Source organism: Grampus griseus, assembly GCF_964374135.1.
Source record: "Grampus griseus genome assembly, chromosome: 21".
Lineage (NCBI taxonomy): Eukaryota > Metazoa > Chordata > Mammalia > Artiodactyla > Delphinidae > Grampus > Grampus griseus.
Genome location: NC_139015.1, coordinates 12548015 through 12572010, shown reverse-complemented (window position 1 = coordinate 12572010; position 23996 = coordinate 12548015). Strand labels below are relative to the sequence as shown.

Here is a 23996-nt window from a genome sequence, read left to right as displayed (position 1 = left end):
CAGTGATGCTAGTGTGGCATGATGGTTTATGGCAGACCTGGCCCAGGTCTTCTAGTTCTGTTCTCATACACACACTGCCCCACTGGGGGTGGGAATGCAGACCAGATTTGATGTAAGTGGGCTCCTACTTCTCAGTACTCCAGAATGAGAATTCAACTCTAGCTTTGCAGTTGGTGGAGCTTCCATTTAGAGAGAGTGCCTAATTTTTGGCCCACAAGTTAACAACTTATAGATTCCCATTCCAGCACTGGCTTTGCTTTCTCCCAGTGGTGTGATAAAGTGCCCTCTTCTGCAGAGGTAGCCCCAAGCCTAGGGCTTTTCTGTCACTTACCCTTGGCATCAACTCAGTAGTGCTGTAGAAGGGAGAAAACAGGGCTGCTATGAAAATCACAGCTGCCTTTAACTCAGGAGTTATTTTTTAAATTTTTATTTGATATTGGAGTAGAGTTGATTAACAATGTTGGGTCAGTTTCTGGTTTACAGCAGAGTGATTCAGTTATACATAGAGATGTATCTATTCTTTTTCAAATTCTTTTTCTATTTACATTATTACAGAGTATGGAGCAGAGTGCCCTGTGCTATACAGTAGGTCCTTGTTGGTTATCTGTTTTAAAAATAGCAGCGTGTACACGTCAATCCCAAACTCAACTCAGGGATTACCATGCGATTCTTTTACATGAATTCTCTCTCTGTCATCCCTGTGAGAGGAAGAAAGGAACAGGTTGTTTATAGTCCTCGCTGATTGGGAAGGGGGGTGGATTTTAGTTTGCTGAAGCAGGGAGATGGGTGTGGGTCTGCAGGTTTGGAAACTGGGACTGGAATGAGCTGAAGACCTTTTTGCCAAAGACAAAGGAGAGGGACTGAGAGGCCGAGGGGACGAGGGGACAGATCTGGGTGGGAGGGAGTCAGGAACCAAAACTGAGCAGGGTGAGGGATGAGAGAGAGTGGGGTCCTGGGAGCTGCAAGGCCGAGAAGAGAGACTTGGAAATTGTATCTCTCAGGGGTTTCGGAGTAAGCGCTGCGCACAGTGTATTGTTAGGAAACCCTCAGTAAAGGGTACGTTGTTCACTGATGCTTTCATGGGAGTGGATTATTTCCAGTGTGTGCATAGACGTGACGATTTCTGCCTCAAAGTTGCTGTGGGGTGAAAACAAGAGACGAGGGCAAGCAGAGTTAGCAGGTGTGTGGGTTACGTTTCCTTCATCTTAAAGAGGAGGAAATTGGGAGGCCCCCGAGTCGACCAGCCAGGTGATTAATGGAACTGGGGTTCCACGTGGACTCTGTGGACCCCAAGGCCTGGGTACTTGTGCAGTACGCTGAGTGTCTGAAGTCACCACCTCTCCCTTTCCATGTCCCCTGGGAATCTCCCAGTGTATCTCAGATTGGGAGCAGTAAACTCAAGTGCATGTACCACAGTTAAAAATCATATTTTAAAATACTGTTGGGGTGCAAATTAAATACAGATTAGTTCCAATCCTGGCAGGGGAAACTTAGGTAACTTACTTCACCTGTAAACCTTTACAGAACCTTTACAGGTTCTCCCACCTGTAAAATATCTGCCACATAAGGCTAATGTGAAGATATGATGAGATTGTTCTGGAAACCTCTCAGCACAGTGCTTGGCACATAGTAAAAGCTTCTGTTCTCATATGGTCCTGGTTATTACTAAGCATGTTGCAGGCACATAGTATTTTGTATATTTCAGTAGCTTAGCCTAGGATTAAAGCAAAGCCACTGAAGGTTTGAGGTTGTTTGTTACACAGCAGTAGATAACTGATACATCCACCCACTTCCATGCAAGGGACATTCAGGCAAAGAGAGATTCAAAAAAGAATGTGTTTTCAGAAAATAGTTTCACTTGGGAACCCTTATAAAAGGGATGGATGTGGGTGAGGATCATCAGTGGTTGCTAAAACCATTAGGTGAAGGTTGATGGGAAACTTTATAGTAAATGGATTAGCTTGACACCATCCAAACCCACAGATCAAGCTTAACAAACAACGAGACAGCCAGATGTTCTGAGCACATGACGTGGTGCAGGAGCAAGTACACAGCACCATCTGTAATGGATTCTTGTGTTAAAAAATTGAACCTGAATCTAAGCAGACCTCTAGATCAGACTAGTAGTTGGTAAGAAATACAAGAGCTGAAGGAACATGTCAGTAACACCACGATGCTCTAATTGGCCAAATCCAGAATATGAGACGTTTTCAGGACAAAAGACTCAGTTTCATCAGTAAGTAAACGGTGAATAAATAATAAATAAACAGAATAGAGGTGAATCCTTACAGATTAGAGGAGACCAAGGGTCATAACCAAATACACTACGCGTTTTGTTAGAACCCTGATTCAAAGAAACCAACTGCATGGAGGCATTTTTGAGATAATCAGGGAAAATTGACCATGGACGGGGTACTAGATGATGGCGAAGAATTATCGTTCATTTTGTTGGGTATGAAACAAAAGTGTCATTTTTTTAAAGAAGTTCTTCAGTATGAGAGATAGGCACAGAAGTATTTAAGATTTAAGATACTATGTCTGGCATTTGCTTTAAAAATATTCCAGTAGGGGAAGGAAAACATACAAAACCAGGGCAGAATGTTCTCTGTTGTTGTTTAGCATACTGTTTTTGGACGTGTGAAAGTTTCCATAATAGAGAACTTTTAAATTGTATCTAAGCTCTTCAGCAGGGGCGAACCTAGACTTAGACCATGAGCACTTTTAAAGCAAACCGATGTGTGAGATTTGCCACGGGTGAGTAAGCGTTGGAGGAAGGAGCCCAGCCAGACTGCTGAGGCCTGGTGTTCAGAAGCCACGCACCACCCAGGTCCAGGGCCTCCACCTAAAGTGGCTCTGAGTCAGCAGCCTCTGCAGCCGTGTCCGCGCGAGGCACCGTGAGTTCAGAGGGAAGAGGGCAGAGTGCCCAGAAATGCCCACAGAGCCCGTGTGCCAGCTCCAGGGAGCTGAGTCCCGGAAAAGGTGAAGGATGCACGGGGTGGAAATCCAAGCCTGTGACTCTCGGCAGAGAGAAGGTTCTGGAGCCCCTGCGCCCAGCGGCACAGGGGGAGCTGGGAGCAGAGCTAAGGGCACAACCCTGCCGGGACCGTACCGCCACCTCAGCCTTCGCTGCTCCTTTCCTACAGCCCACATGGTCCACATTCGCCCCTACCACAGCCTGGATTTCTCCCCCAGGGAGCGCGTATTCACGCTGGGGACACTTCTTCCCAGCTGGATCTCCCAGCATGAGTGCGGGGGGCGGGGGCACAGCTCTGACCCGCCCAGCCTGGATCCTAGAGCACCTGTCACTGTGGCCAGGGGTGGGCACTCTAACTGGCACAGCTTGGGATGGATGCCCACTAACCTACAGCTGGAGAGGTCGGGTCTCGTAAGCTCCTGAAAGGACCACGTGTAGGGGGTGGAGGGAAGGAATTTCCCAAGGGGCAGTGGTAGCTGCTCCTAAAAGAACAAAGGGTACTGGAGAAGTTAAATGTCCACTGCAGTGACCATTACAGATTGGGGTAGAAAAAGATCACCGACCTTAACCGAAAGAGGAAAGAAGAGAAGCAGGGGGATAAAGGGCTGGGGTCAAGGATAATAAAATACCAAATAGAAGCAACAATCTTAAAAAGAAAAGTGAAATGAAACGAGGATTAGGGTGGGGTGGAGCATGTGGAAACACAACAGAGACCTAGAAGGAATCAAGTCCAGACCAGGGGATACCGCCTCCTTCCGCAGGGTGCACCGTTCACGTTTGCTGCGCTGACTTAAGGGGGCTGCCCTGGGGGTGTGGCCACCTGGCCCCGCTGGCCCCGCTGTCTGCCTCGGCCTGAATTCTTGGCATATTTAGTATCTTCACAAGCAGCTCTAGAAATTCTGGGGTGCCTTTACATCGTGAGATGCAAGGACAAAACGCGAGGCTCCTAGAGGTGCGTGGCGCCCGGCAAGACCGTGGGTGAGGCTGCGGGTGGTGGAGATTATTGTGACGGCCAGTAGAGGGCAGTGTCAGGCCAGGCATTTCCCAGCCGTCCAGAGCCCCGTGGTTAGTTTCTGAATTTGGGATTCACTCCTTGCAAACCTTCCTGAGCGATGGTAATGAGCGGTAGTGCTTTTTTTTTTTTTTCCCTCAAGGGGATTTGAGAGTCTGCTTCAGGAGTTGGTATGTAAATACGAGACAGGGTTGCCCTCTAACGGGGGATTTAGGTGGTGGTGTGCGTTTACCAAATGCCTGTTACGTACCAGACACTGTGCTAAAGTTTTGCCTACCCCAAATTATTTAACTCTAGACAAAGGTATGATTATCTCGTTTTTCAGAGGAGAAAGCTGAGGATCACTGCAGTTCAGTGACTTGTATGAGATCCCAGGCAGGGACAGACTTTGGTCTGTTGGGCCCCCAAATGCTTTCCACTAGGCCACATGCTTCTCATAGGTCCTCAGTTCCTGCCAGTTTTCATCCTTCCTGATGCTTCTATTTTTAACTCAAGAAGCTCCTCTATTCCAAAGGTGTCAGTAGTTTGGACTGGGAAACTATCAATACATCAAAAAGATACTTCTCACACCTAGCCAAGTGATGAATTGCTCATTTGAGTTACTCTTTCATCCCTAAGGCAAATTATCTTTCAACACATTTTATATATGTTAAGAGCACCCAAGGAGGATTATATACACAGATCATTAGGCCAGGTGCAGTGTCAACTCCAAACACTGTGTGTTTATATGCTGATCGCTGGTGCTTGTTGATCAGGGCAGATAAGCTGTGGCTACAACCGTGACCTAAACTGTTTTTTCCTCTTGTGACTTGCGAGACTGGTCTCACCATTCTGTGGTCACACCTGACCCAAGGCAGTGAACTTGATGGGCCAGCATCATACTTCACACATAGGTTTTTGTTTGTTTGTTTATTGTAGATTGGTTGGTTCACACTAGATTGAGCCAATAAAGTTGTAGATTCCCTCACACACCTGAATAGCTGAATTTGATCATTCTTTATCAATTCCTGACATTAATGGTTGATCCAATAATGTTTTGGTACCTGTCTTTGGAGCTCACCCGTCAGCCATTCCAGGTTCTACACCAATTGAAAAGATGGATTGGGGAACGTGGCTTGGATCCAAGACCTAAATGTGACCCCCCCTTTTTTTTTTACAGCATTGAACTCTCCATCCTTATCCCACCCCTGCCCCAGTCACAGGCAGGGCAGCTGGAGAACTAAAGAAACCCACTGCCCTGGTGCAGGGAGGACTCCTGTCCTGGGTGAATTTACGGGGAGGGAACGAAAAAGGGGCCTTCCACCACCTGAAGGCAGACAGGATGGGAGGGGGCTGGAGCCTGTTTTATGCCAAAGTAACCACTCCCAGTAGCATGAGGAATGTGGCCGGCCTGATGTCACTGGGGAAGGGGAGGGTGGCTGAAAGGGCGGGGAGGAGATGAATGCTTTATGACTAGGGAGAGAGTGGAGAAGCTTGTGGATAGAGGTATTGGCTGCGTCTCTCTCATGTATGGAAGAATAAGGGCTAGGAATAAGGACTTTCCCCCTCCAAGCACCTGCCATCTTTAGAAGTCCCTAGAAATACTTAGTAAAATGGGAGTGTGTTTCAAAAGGGATTCCATCTTAAATGCAGTAATTAATTTTCCAACTCTGCACAGAGGTAAGGATAGATTAAATTGTCTGGAAATTTCTTTGAACTTTGATAAAAATTAGCTTTCCCCAAATAAAGAGTGTTTAAAACAAAAAGTCCCAAACTTACATTTTTGTCCTTATTCAGGAAAATAATTTTTGTTTCTGTCCCTGTATTCTAGTTGTTAAATAATTGCACCAAGCTAGTACACTCCAGAAAAATAAAACAATACATTCTTTTGAGTCCAGTGACCTCAAAACTATGAGCATGAATATCTCTAATCAAAAAATATCTCCCCTTTTAACATTTTGGGGTTATTTTTGTTGCAGTCCATATACTTCACACTATAATCAAAGCCTGTTATCTTGGTCTTGCAATATTTGTGACTCAGACTTGATCAGGACTGTGTCTGGCACATACATCAGTAGTTGCGTTTAAAAATGTGCAAATTGTGAACTTTTCTTTCAACTTGATCTTGCATATTTCACTTGAAACCACTTCTTTAACATACCAAATTCTGTCTTTGAACAAGTTAAGAAAATCAGATCTATTTCCTAGCAGAGCTGATCGTAAAGCAAATTCCGATTTGTAAGTTAGGTAGTTAATTTTGCGCAATGTACTGTTAATTCAAGTCTCTTGGGCATCAAGTAGTTATTTGAAAATTCACTAGTGTAAACAGGGTCTGAACTCATCTTTAGACCCTCCAGATGCTCAAGGAAAAGCTCAGAGAGGAGTCTCGTGGTGGGAAAGTCTGGCTTATATAACGTGCTCAGGCTGCCCGGCTCTGGATCCGGTGTGTAGTTACCTCTTGGCGTCACGTCAATTTGAGGTGAGGTATATACATACGTTCACTCTCTAAAATGCACCCATTAACTTGAGATCTCCAGATTTCAGACCTTTGGGAGCCTCTCGTTCCACAGCTGGACCCCTTCCAGAGGGAGAGGGAGGGTAAGCTTCCCGTCCGCTTTGTTCGTATCCCTTGTCTGGCAGCCTTCCCTTCTTCAGAGATATTTATGGTAAAGTCTGTGCATGATAATCCATTGCAAGAGGCAGGAGCATCTGGCTTTCTGGAGATCTGAGCACCTCTCTATGGTTACCTTGGTGAGAGTCTTAGAGGCAGTCCTGGATTGTGGGGCAATTTCTATTAAAATGACCAAGCCCTATGGGGCTGGTGAGCCACCCAGTGGCCAGAAGGGAGTAGCTGCTGGGAAGAGCGTGGGCACTGTCAGTGAGACCTGGCTTTGAACTGGGGCTCTGTTCTTTTATTAGCTGCGTGGCGCTAGCCTCGCCACACAGCCACTTTGAGCCTTAGTTCTCCCACCTGCAACATGAGGACAGTATTATCTACGTCTTAGAGTTGTGTTGAAGACTAAATGAGATGGAAGCACAAAGCACCAAGTTTCAGGTACATGGAAGGTGGCCAAGAGCTGATAACTAGTCCTGTTACTAGGCTGATCAGCAGACACCCGTCAAGTTGGCTCAGGGCTTTGGCCTTCAGGTTATGACCCTTCCTGAGTCTAACCTGGCCTCTAGCCCATCCATGCGGTGCCCCAGGTAAAGTGCTTCCTGAGTGGACTGATCCCCGGAACCTGACACCTGGACTGAGTGGTCCCCTGAAGTCCACCTGTCCTTGAGGGCAGAAGCTCTACAGATGGCGTGAAAGCAAGCACAGAGTGGCAGCAGCTCCCTCTCCGTGGGCTTCTTAAGGCTGAGGATTGTATCAAGTGCCGGGTCATACATTGGTGAACTAGTGTTAGTGGGTCGTAGTGGTTAAGGGCGAGGACTCTGTGTCCAGCCTCCCTCAGTCGAATCCTGGCTCCACTCTACCCACTGGTGTGAGAATTTAGGCAAGCTACCTCTCTGGGCCTCAGTTACTTTACCTGTAAGGTAGGGCTACCAGTAGTACTTATCCCTTAGGGTAGTCGTGAAGATTAAGTGTGTCAGTTTCCTGAGGCTGCTTTAAATTCCACAAATTGGGTGCCTCAGAACAGCACAGCTCTGGAGGGCAGAAGTCAGAAATCAAGGTGCTGGCAGGTTGTGGTCCCTCTGAAGGCTCTAGCGGAGGGTCCTTCCCTGCCTCTTGCCGCTTCTGGTGGCTCCTGCTGTCCCTTGGCTTGTACATGGCCGTCTTCTCCCTGTGGCTTCACATCATCCTCCCTCTGTGCATGTCTGTCTCTGTGTCCAACTTTCCCCTTTTATAAGGGCATCAGGGTCCACCCTATGACCTCATTTTGTTCAATAACTTGATTATCTCTGTAAAGGGCCAATTTCCAAATAAGGTCACATTTTGAGCTACTAGGGGTTAAGGACTCCAACATGTCTTTTTTGGGAGGGTGCAATTCAACCTGTAACAGATGAACTTAGAACAGTCCTTGGAACATAGTAAGCATTACACACGTTTTAACTATTTTTATCTTTAATACTCACCCCAATCCAGCCAGGGAAGTAATGTTATTCCCATTTTAGAGATGGAAAAATGAGGCTCTGAGAGGTTAAAGATTAGCCTCAATCCGCACAACTAGAAAGGGGGAAGACCCCTTAACCCCAACTCTGATCTGTCTGACCACATGTCCGTCCTCTCTCCATCGTACCTATCACCTCCCAGAGATGGACAGGTTGCCCACAGCCTGTTCCGTGTGCCCGTCACACATGATTGTAACCCAGACTTCCAGCGGGTGGCCCCAGAGGCCTGCCTGCAGCCGTGGACTCGGAACTCACCTGAGTGCTGCCTCTGGGTGAAAATGTATATGTTCTAAGGAAAGAATCATTTCCAAGGTCTGTATTAATCTTTTGTAACCTGTATTTATATCTCTATGTTTTGGCTAAATTGATGTGCCTAAAATATAACTTAATTTTTCACTTTTCACCCGGCTGTTTTGATATCTAGTAGACACAGCCATATTCATCTAGTGGAAACACATGGATGTCAGAAGAACGCAACGAATGGCTTTAATATGGCTTTGTAAAGGTGATCGTACACCAAGAATTAAGAAAGCCTTTTGTATGACAGAGAAATTCCTCACTGGCTGTGGAACCTGAGTGTTTAGTGATACCCTTCGCTATGTAGTTGTTTTTCTGCGTGTGTGTTTAGAGACATAAGTAAATGGTTTTAAAAAAGAGCCAAGAGGTCTCATCTTGAAAGCAGCATAGTTTTATGTCCCAGAATACAAATGTAGCCACTAATCTACTGCAGCCGCGAAAGGTGAAAGAGCGGTGGTTCAAGGCCAGGTCGTTCGTGTTCTCTTTGCCCCTGCACCCCACCCACCATTTATAAGCACTGGGACAGTGAACGAAATGTTCAGCCCTTTTGCAGCTAATGTATATAAAATGCAGAGAGTCATTCCTCACTTCTGAATTTACAGGTGGAGGGTTAGACCAGGAGGCCAGCTGAGGTCCCTTCCATTTCTGAGATGTGTGTGGGATCATACACACTCCTAAGACCCTCTGCCGGGGACCTCAGGCTCAGGTGGTCTCCCATGTTTAATTAAGGACTCCTGCCCAAGAGGTCAACATGATTTTCTTGAGAAATCCGCGTCTTATGATTTTCTTTGGCGGTTGTGCTGGATATTGTCTGTTTGCCTCTGTGCCCTACTCACCCTTCCCTGGCCTGCCTGGAGCCCCAGGAGGTGCAGCGCCTCAGCTGGACAGCGGGAGGACAGCAGCGTAGGAGTATCCATCTCCGCCAGGCTCCCTGCTGGCCACACCCGCCGCCCTAGCTCTTCAAGCCTGGGGGGCAGGTGCAGGGTGGGTGGAAGTGGCTCCCTGCGACTGCTAAGCCTGGGTTGCTTCACCATGTCTTCTGGGCTCCCCAGGACCCTGGCCACCCCTTTGCAAATCACCCCTTTAATGAGCAGTGATGTATTGTGCCAGGACCTTGGCTGAATGAAGCCCTGGCTGTCTTGAATTATATTAGCTCAGCATATCATTAAGAGCATCTCACCTTTCAAGGAAAGGGAACCCTGAGTGATGGAGAGCAAGATTCTACATTTTACCTGAATAAGAAATCTCCACACCCCCAATCCCATCGTAATCTTGCCCATGCCATCATCTCTGTCTGCAGTGCTGTTTGTGCCCGGAAACGTCTTACTTAGCTCTCAACTCACAGCTCCTCTAGAAGCTTCCTCTGATTCTTGCAGGCAGTCTCCGCCACTCCTCATTCTACGTTCCTTTTGGGCTCCGCCCACACCTGCTGATTCCACTTCTTATCCTTTACTGTTACTGTGAAATAGGGACAAATAAAGGATGCTTTCTCTAGAGTTGCCAGATAAAGTACAGGATATTCAGTTAGAATTTTAGGTTAACAACAAATAATTGTTTCGCAGAGGCATGTTCCATGGACTACTTGGGACATACTTACAGTAAAAAGTTTTGTCTGAAACTCAGATTTAACTGGGAAGCTTCCAGCGTTTTGTTGTTTTGTTTTTTTTTTTTTGCTAAAATAAACCTGGCAGCTCTGACTAGAATGGCCTTATAAAGTCGGCGATTCCTGATCAAAGAAACACTTTCTTTTGGTTTCTTCCTTCCTTATTTTCTTCCTGCCCCCCCACCGCCCCCATATTTTTTCAGTATTCTATCAGCTAACGAGCTATGCAAATTTAGGAGCTCAGCAGGAGCTCTGGGGGGCTGAACTGCTTCTGAGAAAACTTTGACCTCCCGAGAGAAGTTTCGGAGGTGGGTGCTGTGGAGCAGAGAATGGAGCAGACATGAGTCAGTCAGTAAGATGCGCAAGGCTACGATCTTTCCAGTGACGGGCCAAGGAGGAGGCCCTGGAGGGGGAGGCTGCAAAGACTTTGCAGAACTTGGATGTCTGGCGCTCAATTTGAAGTTCTTTGCACTGTTCTCAGTCTTCCCCTGCGCACCCCACTGGATCCCCAGTAAAGTTCACCCCACTCATGACTATGTCGTGTGAGTGGCCGTAAAGCACTGAGCCTCACCTCTGGGGAGCCATATGTTATGGGAGCAGGAGGCTAGAAGTAGAGATGCCTGCAAGTTAGTGAGTGTCACAGGGAAGTGCAAGAGTCTGGTGGAAACAGGGTTGGGACAAATCATGTGGAGAGCTCGAAAGAAAGGAGGCTCCAGCTGCTCTCTAGATTACATTTGTTTGTGTGACTCTCTACCCTAATAATAATAAGTTAATCAGAACAGTTTTTACTGTGTGCTGTGTATTCATATATGTATTTACATGTGTCTGTGTACACAAACACTCTCCTCCCTTTGCACTGTTTGGATAAGCACAAAATCCAGTTACTGCAGTTTAGCTAAATAATACCAGCTCTGCAATATGATTCAAATTTCAGTTACCATGGTATATTAACTAAAATAAATCTGGCAACCTTAATTGTAACTATTGCAGCATAAAATATAAACTTCATTCCTAGCTCATCAGTCCACAAATCACTGTGTAAATAACAAATGTGCATCATAATCAGTGACCAATCACATCACTTCTTTCAAGGTCTGTTGCTGGTTGGTTGCTGCCCATGTGTTATTTAGTTCATGCACAGACAGCAAAGCATATAATTGTGTTCCCTCTTTGTCTTCCAGTGATAAATGCAGATAATTTAATTTTTAATAAACTACTACTGTTGGATAATGCCCCCGGTCACCCTGATTCTCTTGGACACCTGAAGATTTGAACATTTTCTTTTTATGACAAAAGCAATTTCAATAATCCAGCAAATAGACCATAGAGTTATTTCAATTTTTAAAGCCTATTATCTTAGATGGACTTTTGGACAGGCTATTGAGGCTACAGTGGGAGATCATGCAATTTCTTTAGCTGAATTTTGGAGGAAATATGACATAGAACATGCAACTGAAAACATTCAAGCATCATGGCAGAAAGTGACAGCAAGTAATATGTGTGTGGTGTGGCAGAAATTTTTGCATTTACTGTGCACATAACTTTGCAGTATTTGAATCAAAAGGAATTGGAATCATAGAGGAAATAGTTGACTGTGGGAAAGTTGACACTGACACTATTGGAGACTCACTATGCAGCCGGAGGAGTTAGTGAAGGCGAACTTATCGACGAAGAAAGGGGTGGTGATGAAAAGGAGGAAGATGTCCTAGAGGAAGTGACACCAGCAAAACTACTTCACATTAAAACAAGTCTCAGACATATTTCATGACATTGAAAACACAAAGGATAAAATGTTTGAAGATGATCCACACTTAGAAAGGGTCTGAAAATTTGCCTCAGTATAGAAAAGATGCTCCCGCGTATTGATTTATATCTTGGGAGGAAGTCAAGCACTGTTCACTCCATTCTTTTCTTTCTTTTTTTTTTTTTTTGCGGTACGCGGGCCTCTCACTGTTGTGGCCTCTCCCGTTGCGGAGCACAGGCTCCGGACGCACAGGCTCAGCAGCCATGGCTCATGGGCCCAGCCGCTCCGTAGCATGTGGGATCTTCCCGGACCAGGGCACGAGCCCGCGTCCCCTGCATCAGCAGGTGGACTCTCAACCACTGCGCCACCAGGGAAGCACCAGGACCACATCTTTTGATCTTTGTATACCTGGCATGTAAACATTATTTGATAAATACGTGTTGAGTGAATGAAAAAAAAGAATAAATGAAGTAAGAAACCGTAAAAGGAATTAACGTTCAGTGCTTGGAAGTAATGAGAAAAGATTAAGACTGACTGAAGACTAAGTAGCAGCAACCTTACTGATTCCCAGTTCCAGGTGAAATGGGCAGATCCTCACGCATCTCATTTGATGTGAATGCCAGCCATTTTTGAGATGTTTGGAAACATTTAATATGGTGCAGAGGATTATGGGTACTTGCTAAGAAACTTCTGGTGATGGTCATTACATCAGAACACACCTGTCTAAGGCTTTGAGGAATAGAAAATGAAGGTGTCATATCCTGCTGCTTTCTTACAGCAGTTCTAGGTATGGACGCTATTGCATCAGCTCCCACCAAGAGAGACAAACAGCGGCCCCACCCTGGCCCCCAACGCGCGAGAGCCACTAGCAGCTCCCAGTCAAATGCAGCAGCTCTTGAGCTGAGGTGGGGTCTGCAGATGGGTTAAGAGTCCACAGCTCCGTCAAGTATCGGGCTGACTGCCACTTTTTATATTAATAAGTCTGTAAACTCTTCGGTCTTAGGGATAAGGGGGGAAAAGGGAGAAAAATGTTCATCTGTGTTTGGGAATGTTTGTGCCAGGAGCTGCCTGCATTTTCACAGTGAACGCTGAGCCTGCTGGCACAAAGTTTAAAGACCCACAGAGCTGCGTTTGGAGGAGGGAGAGGCGGGTAGGAGCAGAAGTGGACCTTCCTTACATCATACCCAAAAGCCACTTGAGGTCTGTGGTTTGTGACGGTGTCAGGAAGGGTTCTCCTGACGCCCTGAGCAAAGGGTCCAAATAATCAAACTACAGCAAGATCTGCTTAGAAATCCCAAAGCAGAGAAAAATCAAGCAAAGTTGCAGATGCATAAAAATAGATACAGGTCAGGCAGAAATATGGAGACCAGAGCTTGTAGGCTGCAGAAGCCAGTACCTCATGTTGTGTTGTGTTGTGTTCTTTCAGCCAAGCAATAAAAACCAAAGAGCAAGAGAGGGCCTGGGTAGGTAAGGAAACCAGCTTGAGGAAGAGCAGACTCATGCTGTTACAGACACAGACTACCAGCCTTAATATATTCATGGGAAGCAAAATCGGCTCAGCTGGGAGAGGAGATTCGAGCAGATGATGAGATGGAGAGCATACGTCTCCTGCTGGCTTCCGTGAAAGGCAGTGCTTCCCAGAACAAAGGGATGCCTCTGGGGGCTAGCACTGCATCTGTGATGAAGCCTTTGAAGAATACACCCTCTCGCTTCAACTCAAGGCCCAGTCCGCTAAAAGAATAAAACCCACTTTCTAAACAGGGGTCTGAGATGACCTTCTTGTTGAAACAGCTCCCTCTACACTTGGAAACCCTTTAATCATATAAGGAAAACCACTGGCCCCAGGATCCTCTTCGGCACCATTCACTCACAGGAAGTGGGCAGGACCCTCCATGCTGGTGCCTCGCGTCCAGCCTTTGGAGAGGGGTTGGGTCTCGGGGGAGTGGGAACGGATCACTTACCTCCGTGGGTCTGAGTTCCCCTTAGAATGGATGTGCCTCTCTGGGCCAGCCTAGACCAGCCAGGATGCTAGGTGGGAACAGGAACCAAAGCCGTCTCTGGAGGCCTCGTCTCAAAGACGCTTCCTTGAAGAACGCCATAATTAAAGGCTTTGAAGCTCACCTTAGTCTACGGGCACCACAAGCAATTGGTATGAAAAGAAAATATGAAAGCTAATGCTACGTCCTACCTAATGGTGAGGAGAGAAGACCCATTATGGAAAAAGCTAAGGGGCCCAGAGAACCACAGGAAACAAGACTTCATCATCTGAAATGTACAAATATGGCAGAACTGTGTGTTAACTGCACACATAGATCCTACCTCTCCTCAATGAGGCCTTATGGGTGTTAAAAAAAAATAAGTGTAAGAGGTAGAGAATTTAGTTTAGCAGAAATTCTCTGGGAGAATATTCTTTCTGTCTCTGTCTCTCTGACACGCACACACACACAAACACACACACACACACCCACCCCACAGTCCAGTCATACTACAGCTCTACAATCTAAAGGAGGCCATAATATTTTACCCATGAGGAAAAGAGCGAAGGAGGGTGAGAGAGCCTGCACCACCCTTTGGGTCTAGAGTGTTGAACGTGAGTGTTGAAAAGAAGAGGGAAATTTTATCAAAAGATATTGTGGGGGTCTGTGATATACAAGTAAAGGTTATATAAGTACTTAAAAAAATATTTTCATGCTTCTCTGAATGTAGCACGTTTTGAAAACTGAATCACGTGAGGCCCCTGCTTAGATTTGGGTTTCACGCATTCCTTCTAGAATAGTTGAAACAGTTCCAGTTAAAAGTAGAGACTCCTGCACACACACAACCCCACTTGGTACCTTCCCTTACTATTCCCGTATCTGATATCTGTAGCCCTTCTGACGCTCTCCCAGCGATTCACTCAGAGGCTCCGTTTGGTCTGCTGACTTCAGTAACGCTTTTCATACCCCCTTCTAATTTTCACCCTTCCTGTGAGTTTGTACGCACCAGCACCAGGTGAGATGCCCTCCCTGCCCTTGGGAGAGCGCTAGAGAGCATCTACAGAGAAAGACCCAAAAGGACACATTTCCCACGACTATTATCATGATTATCTTGCCTCGTGAAAAGGGTGAGTGAGCGTCATTAGGATGATAGAAACGTTTAGATAGGGGATGCAGTGTTTTGGGTTAAGGAAATAGATAAGAACTTTTACTCATTAGGCAGGTTCCCTTAATATTGTTAAACTCTGATACACCAGAAAGGATAACAGAACCAATAAGAAGGATGCCCCTCCTTTTAGTAGTAGGAATTATCCTCAGCACCCGAGTTGGTGACAGTCCTTATAATTCTCCAAGTAAGACGACAACCTGGGCTTCCCTGGTGGCGCAGAGGTTAAGAATCTGCCTGCCAATGCGGGGGACACAGGTTCGAGCCCTGGTCCAGGAAGATCCCACGTGCCTCGGAGCAAGTGCGATGACTACTGAGCCTGCGCTCTAGAGCCTGCGAGCCATAACTACCGAAGCTCACATGCCACAACTACTGAAGCTCGCCTGCCACCACTACTGAAGCCCGCGCGCCTAGAGCCCATGCTCCGCAACAAGAGAAGCCACCGCAATGAGAAGCCTGCGCACCACAATGAAGAATAGCTCCCGCTCGCCTCAACTAGGGAAAGCCTGTGTGCAGCAACGAAGACCCAATGCAGCCAAAAATAATTAAATAAAATAAATAAATTTATTTAAAAAAAAGATTACAACGTGGTCCCCTTCTTAGCCCCTCCCAGGAGGCCTGTCTCTTTTGTGCAGGGGACACTTTGTTGAGTATTACGTAACAATGCACTTGAGGTTGGGGACTACATTTATTCAGATTTGAGTCTCTACACCTATCACAATGTATAGTTCATAGGAGCATTTAATAAATGTTAGTTGAAGGAATAAATAAAACTAAGAAGTTCCTTAATCACTGGATCATTTTCTCAAAGTTTTTATTTTTTAATTTTGTCAGTTTACATGTGAAAGCTTCAGTCAGGGTCAAAAAACTAACTCTACAGCTTTGGGTAAGCATTTTGTTTGGCTCTCTGGGCTTTTAGTTGCAAGCATCATTTGTGGAATGCATGGGTTTCTGTGATGAAATAAAAGGTTTTTCCTTTAAGATATTTTGGGTCTATGAATTTTCAAAATTTTATTTTACGGTTTCTCCTTTTTTTTTGATTAAAAATAAAGTGTGGGTGTTGGGGGGCTTGCTGGCAAGAAGACAGAACAACAGCAAACAAACAAGCAAACGAAAAAAGCCATTTTGATTAAGCACAGTCAGTGAGCTCCGTGAAGCGTGTTTCAGCCCGACGCCAAATGACGCTCACTAAAATTGCAGCAATTTTTGATGCACGTGCCAATGTTTGTGTTATTTTTACTTTAAAGATGTAACAGATTGCTCCAAAATAAATAATTTAAGCCTAATGTTTCAAAAGATTCCAAGCGCTGTGTCTTTCACTTCTGTAACCAACAGAAGCAGCCCTCCTCTCTGTGTAACACTCCTTTGGGAGGGTTGTTTTCTTGCTTTGTTTTTCAAAGTAGAATATTATTAAGTCACGAGAAACAATGACGTACTGATAGATATCACGACATGGATGAACATTAAACACATTATGCTAAATGCCAGAAGCCAGACATAAAAGGCCACGTATTGTATGATTCCATTTATACAAAATATCCGGAATAGGCAAATGCATGGAGACAGAAAGTAGATGGGTGGTTGCCTGGGACTGGGAGAAGGAGGGAATGGAGAGTGGCTGCTAATTTGCATGAGGTTTCTTTTGGGGGTGATGAAAGTGTTCTGGAATTAAGACAGTAGTGATGGTTGCACAACTTTGTGAATACAATAAAAGCACTGAATGTATACTGTTTTTTTTGGTACGCGGGCCTCTCACTGTTGTGGCCTCTCCCGTTGCAGAGCACAGGCTCCGGAAGCGCAGGCCCAGTGGCCATGGCTCACGGGCCCAGCCGCTCCGCGGCATGTGGGATCTTCCCGGACCGGGGCACGAACCCGTGTCCCCTGCATCGGCAGGCGGACTCTCAACCACTGCGCCACCAGGGAAGCCCCTGAATGGCTTTTAAATTCAGAAAATAAAGATGAAAAGTAAAAATACCAGAGCAATAAACTGACAGCCTTGTGTTTTCATTAACGTAGGTCGCCATTGTGAGGTCCATCAGATGATCGGGAACTACATGTGGGACCCCGCCACCAACAAGTCATTTGACATAGGGGTCAACAGAGACAGCCTGATGCCTCTCTGGTGGAATGGATCAGAACCTCTGTGGATCACTCTGACCAAGGCCAAAAGGAAGGTCTACATGTACTACTGGCCAGGTGAGTGTGTTGACATCTATGCCTGTCCAACCTTCCAAATCTCAAAGCACCATTGGAGTCTCTGAGAACAAAGCATGTAGATGTGTTTGAGGACCAAGCCGGGATTTAGAAAATGGGGTCTTTGTTCAAGAAATGTCTTATGGACATGTTTCTTTAAGTTTTGGTTCAAACTCTCTAACATCAGAGCAGACATAATGCCGTTTCCTAATTCCCTTGGTTCAGCAATATTTCTGCAGTATATCATGCGTTTTCGTGGGTAAAATTTCGGCTACACTGGAGAGATACATTATAGGGTGCTCATTTGCTTTACAAAGAACTTGGAGTACCATTTCTACAGATTTTGAGCTCCCCTGCAATACTGAAAAGAGGATTCAGAGCTCTTACAACTTTTTGGTTGTGCATTAAATGAAGTCCCTTTATATTAATATTCCTCCTGTACATCCTAAATCAATGAGAAACTAAAGTACTTAACTTACTTCAGTGAGGGAGGTAAGCACTCATGCAGACTGCCCTGGCTGCTGTGAGGGGCTTCAGGAGACTCTCATCTTGTCAGCCAAACTCTTTTATTAAGGATGACAGGATTCAGTGACAACAGAATACTCAACTCACCGCTGACTTTGCATTGGTAGGATGTGTTCCTAGCGAGTGGGCAATATAACTTTTCCATGCACATGGCTGTAGACACATTTTTCCTAACTCTTCCCGGTGCAATACTGATGATTGTCATTGTGGAAGAAGAGATCAGGAGGCCTAGAAGAAATGAAGGGATAAGTGGGGGAAGCATGTGGAGGGATCTTGCTGGCCTGGGCTGGAGACGGCGGCAGCCTGATGGAACTGTGCGAGAGTGACGGGTTCTGGGGGGCGGGGGAGCGGGGGGAAGGGGGAGTGAGCCCGGGCTGAGTCACAGGTGGCCCACACCGAGGACGTGGGCCTGGAGCGAGAGTTTGGAGGATGCTGGTTGCAGGTGGCCACGTGGAGAGCTGCTCCGGGGGCTCAAGGCTGTGCCAACTCTCGGAGGAGGGGCGTCAAGCAAGGATGGACGGAGAGCAGGGAAAGCAGGCCCACAGCTGCGCTGTGCTGAGTGCCCAGAAAGCTGCTGCAGAGCAGAGACTGGCATCCACAGGTGAGCCCAGGACGGCCAGGGCAGCCGCGTTACTTCAAACCCGGCGGAAGAACAGACAGACAGGCTGGTTCTGCGGGCAGATGCAGTGTCGGGGCAGTGCTGGGGTTGCTTCAGAAGACGCCTGGCGTTCGATCCATAGCAGCTACCTGGGCTGACATAAGAAGAAGCTTTCAGGCACGGGAAGGGTTGAAGAGACTCTACCTTAAGTGGAGACTCAACTTTTCACGGAGCTGGACGTTAAGATTGAGAAAACAAGTCGGTGCATCCGCCAAGCTAATCAGACTTGGTCGGGGAGCCCAGCTCGGGTTCAGCCCCACGCGACGAGATCCAGAGCCGAAAGATGTTGCTGCGCTTTGAGGTCATTCTCAGCAATCATCATCAACAAACACAAGGGCCCGCAGGCATAGGCCTAGGAGGGGCCGGGAGCAAACTCGCGCTCTTAGGGACCACCTCGAAACGAACCTGAGGACCATCAAGACGAATGCTGTCCCGACTCCATAAGGGCCATCTTCCACGGGATCCGGTTAATGTGACTTTCTGTGTCTTGGAACTTGATCTCTTCTTGCTCTGAAGAGCACCTCCCCCGGCACCTCCTCCCGGATCCCCACATGCCTCCTGCACATACACTCTCCTCTGATGGCCTTCTGGGGAGCCACGGATGCCAGTGCTCGTGGAAAGGGGGGGAAGATCTTAAAGGAGACAGTTGCCATGTTTCAGACTTCTCTCAGCTGTATTACAGAGCGTCGCTCTTTATCTCATCCTGGAGAGTCTGGCTCCTTAATCATAATCAGCAATTTGAATTCATGTATCACTGAGTAGCTACAAAGTCTCAGTGCTAACGTGAATGTAAAATATCTTGTCACTCCTCCAAAATCGCTCCTGAAGGGCAAGAAACGGCCAATCGCTTTCTTTGATTCAGCAGCTCATGTGATGTGACACATACGGCTTGAGATCAGTTTATGGTGTTTCCTATCAGGAGGGCAGAAGCTAAAACAGATAACCTCCCGGAATTTCCTCAGTGATCTACATGGATGTTAGCTAACCATCTGGCCATGTTGAAGTCTTGATAGAAATTGGATGAAAAGTCTCTTGTTTCTTAGACACTGTCCATTCCTTCTAAACTGTATCCACAAATAAAGGCTCCCTGAGAACCAGCTGTCTCTGAAGGCCCTGCCGCCCAGCCCAAGCCAGGCGTGCTCTGGCCCCTCCATTCTTACTGGTTGACAGCCGAGGGATTAACTATCACTGCTGTCCTTTCTCCCTCCACCTTGGTCCTCTCCGGCCACAGCTCATAGCCCAGTGAGTGTTCATTTGTCTCTGCAAGATTTAGTAAAGTGCAGTGGCATTTCTTTTAAACATGACTTGGTTTTATTTTTCTTCTCAAACCCTCCTCTTCCTTCTCCAGTCCCCACCAGACATTGTACAGACCTCTCGATGAGGCCTGGAAAATCTTTATTGCTCCAGTGAGCTGTGTTATGACACTTTGAGTCTTGCCATTAAGTCAATATTTAGAAGTGCAATTTAGAAATGGCAGTAGTTCAAGTCTTCCTGTCAGGTAGATAAAGCAGCAGACTGAAAAATTGATCACTGGTAAAGAGTCCAAAAGACCCCACCTCAAGCCTTGAGAAATTTAATATCGTAAACAGACCCTTTATTACCCCACCCAGTGGTGCCGTGGAGCTGTGCAGAGGAAAATGTGCCTCAGGGAATGATCCCAGGCCCTAACTCAAATATCTGCGGGGGGAAGGCTCCCCCAAATCAGCCAGGACCAGCGTCACCAGGACCTAGGAGTGCTCTGCAAAGGATGAGAGCTGAGTGTGTGTCATTCACTAATTTTATTCCCCTATTCCATCCCTCTGGTTTGAGGTCAAAGGAGTTTCATTGAAGTGGGGGGAAAGAAGAGGCTCCAATATTCACTTCATATCAAGAGCAACCCAAAGAGAAGGATGCCTGGCGGGAGGAGGTGAAGTGGGGGAATATAGGAGGATATGTACTGATAAGATATTGCATGGAAGTAGAGTTTGAACTCCTTGGACAGTCGATGCTCCCTTACATAGTGGCAGCAGTTTTTAAGTTTATTATGGCTATCGTGAAATACAAAAAAAGGAACAAAAACCAGCAGCCTTTTAGGAGTCTGTAGTTTAAAAACTCTTTGGAGCAAGGGTCTGAAGACTCTCAGTTCTACCTCTGCAGTCATGATTTTGCAGTATTAACTCCTTATGGCCAAGCAGTCAGGTGGAATTGGGGGCAACCATTCATATGGCTCCGGGAGGGTGTTGGGTGTGGGTCTGGGGTCTTCTGCTGGCCTCTTCCCGTCCTGTGCAGGTGTTGAGACAAATAAGACACCTTTTATGTGGGGAAAGACACATTTCCAGCTGGCTTCTCCTCCCCTACTTCCCAGAGGTGGGCTGGCTGGGGAGTTAACAGATGGGTATCTGACTCAGCTCCAGTCGAGTTTTGGTTGTTAAAATCAAGAGGATTTCCTCTGGATGCGTGAGGAGGCATGTCCTGACTACGGATCAGGAATTGTGGTTGTTCACAGAATCTTCCCCTTCCCTGCCGTGCTGGGTCCCTGACAACCTTCCATTGGGCTGAACTTAGATGAATGCACTTAGGCTCAGGGGAGGTCCGGAGCCTAGCATCAATCATGCAAATGTGTGGGTTAACGTTACAGCCAAGGTCTTGGACTCTATCTACATGACTCCAAATATCTGCATAAAACCTGAATTTTTTTTTCAGGCAAATATTTAACAATCAGATACAGGGGGTCCAGATTTTCACTAAATTTTCCAACACTGCCACCAATTTGGCATTAAGCTTTAAGACGTATGTAATTTTAGGACCAGAAGAGGCTTTATTCTGTATGTAGTTTGCTGGTTCCTACACTTGTAAATCAAGACCTCCTTAGGATACTGATAAAAACTATGGATTTTTTTTGTATTAGAAAAACAAGCGCATACATACTATATACACAATTTTGTGCTCATGTAACACAGGAGGCTACCATGATGAGGACTGCTAGGTGGTCTTGGACACGGAAATACATACATATGTATAATATCTAGTTGATTTGATTATTTTCAACGTGAGGGAAACGTCTTAGAAACTCACTAAAGTATCAATGAAGCCCAAACTCCTCTAGTTAATGTTGTCTGCCAAGAGTAGGCTTGGGTTAAAATTCTCTAAGACTCTCTGGGTCAAATTCACCTTGAGTCCTTTCCTTTGTTTGTTGGTAACTTGGGCAAGGTCTGCCTCATTGCCCTTGTCTGTCCGCGTCAGCAACAAGAAGATTACAAATTCACATGGCAAGTTAGAGGCTGTCTCAGAGAAGTGATCTATCTTCAAAAGCGTCCTGCAGGATCTCTAGGCGTCAACCATTTCTGCTGCAGAGATATTGAGGAGGTGGTGCCTTTCTGGACTGCTGCCTGCAGGGGTGACTCCCCCAGCACTCGAAAGTCTTATGAGCTGTCCAGCCATGTCCAGTCTCCTTTTGCAGGATGGTGCCTTGGCCAGAAGAGCCCATAGTTTCTCAGCAGCATCCGTTACGGTAACTAGGAAGCCTTAAAGAGAAATCCAGGGACAAACTTCCATTCTTCACAAATCATGGCAAATCTGTTTCTTCATAAAACATCTTAAAAGGGTGTGACTCAAGGCCCTGTAATAAGCTCTCAGGAGACAACTGTTAGCAACACCAGATACAGGCTCTCCCCACCCTACCCCCAGCCCCCCAGAGAACTTACCATCCATTCAGTCAAGGAGACACGTGATAATCTAATACTCGCCCATAGAAATGAAAAGGCCACTTGTTTAAAGTATAACAGTGAAAAGCATATTGCATTATGACCTCCTCTAATAGGGGATCTGGTTTCACCCAGAGGGTGACGTGAGTTAACACCTGAGGGGATGGGCAGGGTAGCGGGGTGGGAGCGCGGGAGCACGGCGTATGTTAAGGGATGGATGTGGCGTGTGGATGGGCTGGAGAGAAGCTGAGGGCAGGCCGGGCTCCATGGGCCAGCTGAAGAATTTGATCTTACGCTGAGAGGCGTAAGAAGTCACTGGAAGTTCTAAGGAGGAGGGTGACAGTACCATGTTTGAATTTGGCAAGATTACTCTGGCAGCACCGTGGAGAAAGGCAAGTAGGCCTCCAGAGGGGCTGGATGAGGGACGGCCAACCCGTCAGGAAGGTACTGCACAGACCTAGCAAAGAGGTGAGAAGAGTGTGGATGAGGGTAAAGGAAGTGGGGAGAAATGGGTGGGTTGGGGACATATTTAGACATTAAAATTGCCAGGGCCTGGTGATGCACTTTGGGATTAAGGGACCGAGCAGTGACGGGCATGACACTTGGTTTCTGGCTTACAGGACTAAGGGGGGAAGGTGTGTCTTTGCCCATCCCGGGAAATTGAAAGAGGAGTGGTTTGGAGGCACAGGAACGTCTGTGTTGACTCTGAGACATGTCACGTCGTGTGCCTGGAGCTTGAGGACTGAGCTGGAGATACACAGATGTGTGGTTCTCGGGAGGGCCCAGGGCTGGTGGAGCTGTGGCCAGGAAGGTCAGCCGGGGGAGAGCCCACGTGAAGAGAGGAGACGGCCCCAGACACAGCCTGGAGTGGAGGAAGTTCATGCTTAACGATCAGATGGGGCGAGTGAGTCTGTGGAGGAAACAAAGATGGACTTGCTCGGGAAGCAGGAGGAAAGCCAGAAGAGCTGGGAAAAGTCTAAGGAGAGTGATGCCATCCTTTGAAGACGTCTGATGGGGGGCTTGATGTCACCCGAGAGGCAGGGGAGGCGCCACTGGAGAGCGACACCAGCTGAAATCTGTTGGCCCCTCTTGTCACAGAGACCAGAGGAACCAAATAGTTTCAAGTGGGGAGTGGCCATCCCCGGGCTCATTGTCGAGTGACACTGTGGGGCGGCAGAGACAGCGTGTGGACTTATTATCTGGGGCATCGCTGGCAAGCTCTCTGAACTTTGTAGCTGTTAATTTCTTTAACATTTTTCAACTTAGTCTCAAGAAAGGTCCATTATAATAACCCCAGGGTAGCCTTTAGTTTCCCTCTATTGCCCAAGAGTCTGCTTGAATAGAGACGATGATCATTGTACCTCATCTAATACGGGTTTTGAAGAAAACAAAGTGCACGAAGAATAAAGTTTGCCATGATTTTTTCCGTAAAGACGATTTTCAATTAAACAGGAAAAGTAACATTAAAAAAAACCCCAAAACACCTTTTATTGTTCTGGTTAGTGAACCCTCTGACTCCCGCTGGGAGTTCGTGTATTCTAATGATGAACAAGCACATCTCCTCAGGTCGGGAGGCCAGATAAGGACTCAGCAGTCACCACCCACCGTGGATGATGCTGGGACTGTAATAGACACGGTAATGGATGTGCAGGTGGGACGGATTTCTAGGAGCATCTAGGCAGAGGGAAGGAGCTTGTGCTGAGGTTCCAAGATGAGCAGGCAAGGGCATGCCGTGTTCCTGAAGCTACAAAGAATACGACAAGGTTGCAGCTGAGTGACTAAGGCAGGAGTGAAGAGATCGGAAACTGGAAATGGCCATATCTTAAGAACCAGGGACTTGGGCTCTGGTATGTAAAGGGACTTGCGTTTAAGGAACAAAGGTGTTTTAGATCATATCAGTTGCAGAAACAGATAAGCCCCGAAGTCTCAGTGGCTTAACCCAATGGAAGTTTATTTTTTGCTACAGAAAGTCTGAAAAGGGTCATTGTGATCCACAGTTGACTCTCTGAACAAGGATGCAGACACTGGTGGGGACTGAAACGTGTCCCCCAAATCCGTACCTCAGAGCCCTAGC

At 46.7% G+C, this 23996-nt stretch overlaps 1 protein-coding gene across 3 annotated transcripts in view; it reads left to right on the top strand.

Moving 5' to 3' along the window:
• Positions 1 to 23996, top strand: part of ENPP6 (ectonucleotide pyrophosphatase/phosphodiesterase 6) — a gene marked incomplete at its 3' end in the record, with an annotated part of 88792 nt that overhangs the window by 26854 nt on the left and 37942 nt on the right. For all 3 annotated transcript variants that reach the window (XM_082680486.1, XM_082680485.1, XM_082680487.1), the window contains exon 2: positions 16880 to 17059. In XM_082680486.1, the coding sequence (XP_082536612.1) occupies positions 16880 to 17059 (180 nt within the window). The remainder of the gene's footprint in view (positions 1 to 16879; positions 17060 to 23996) is intronic.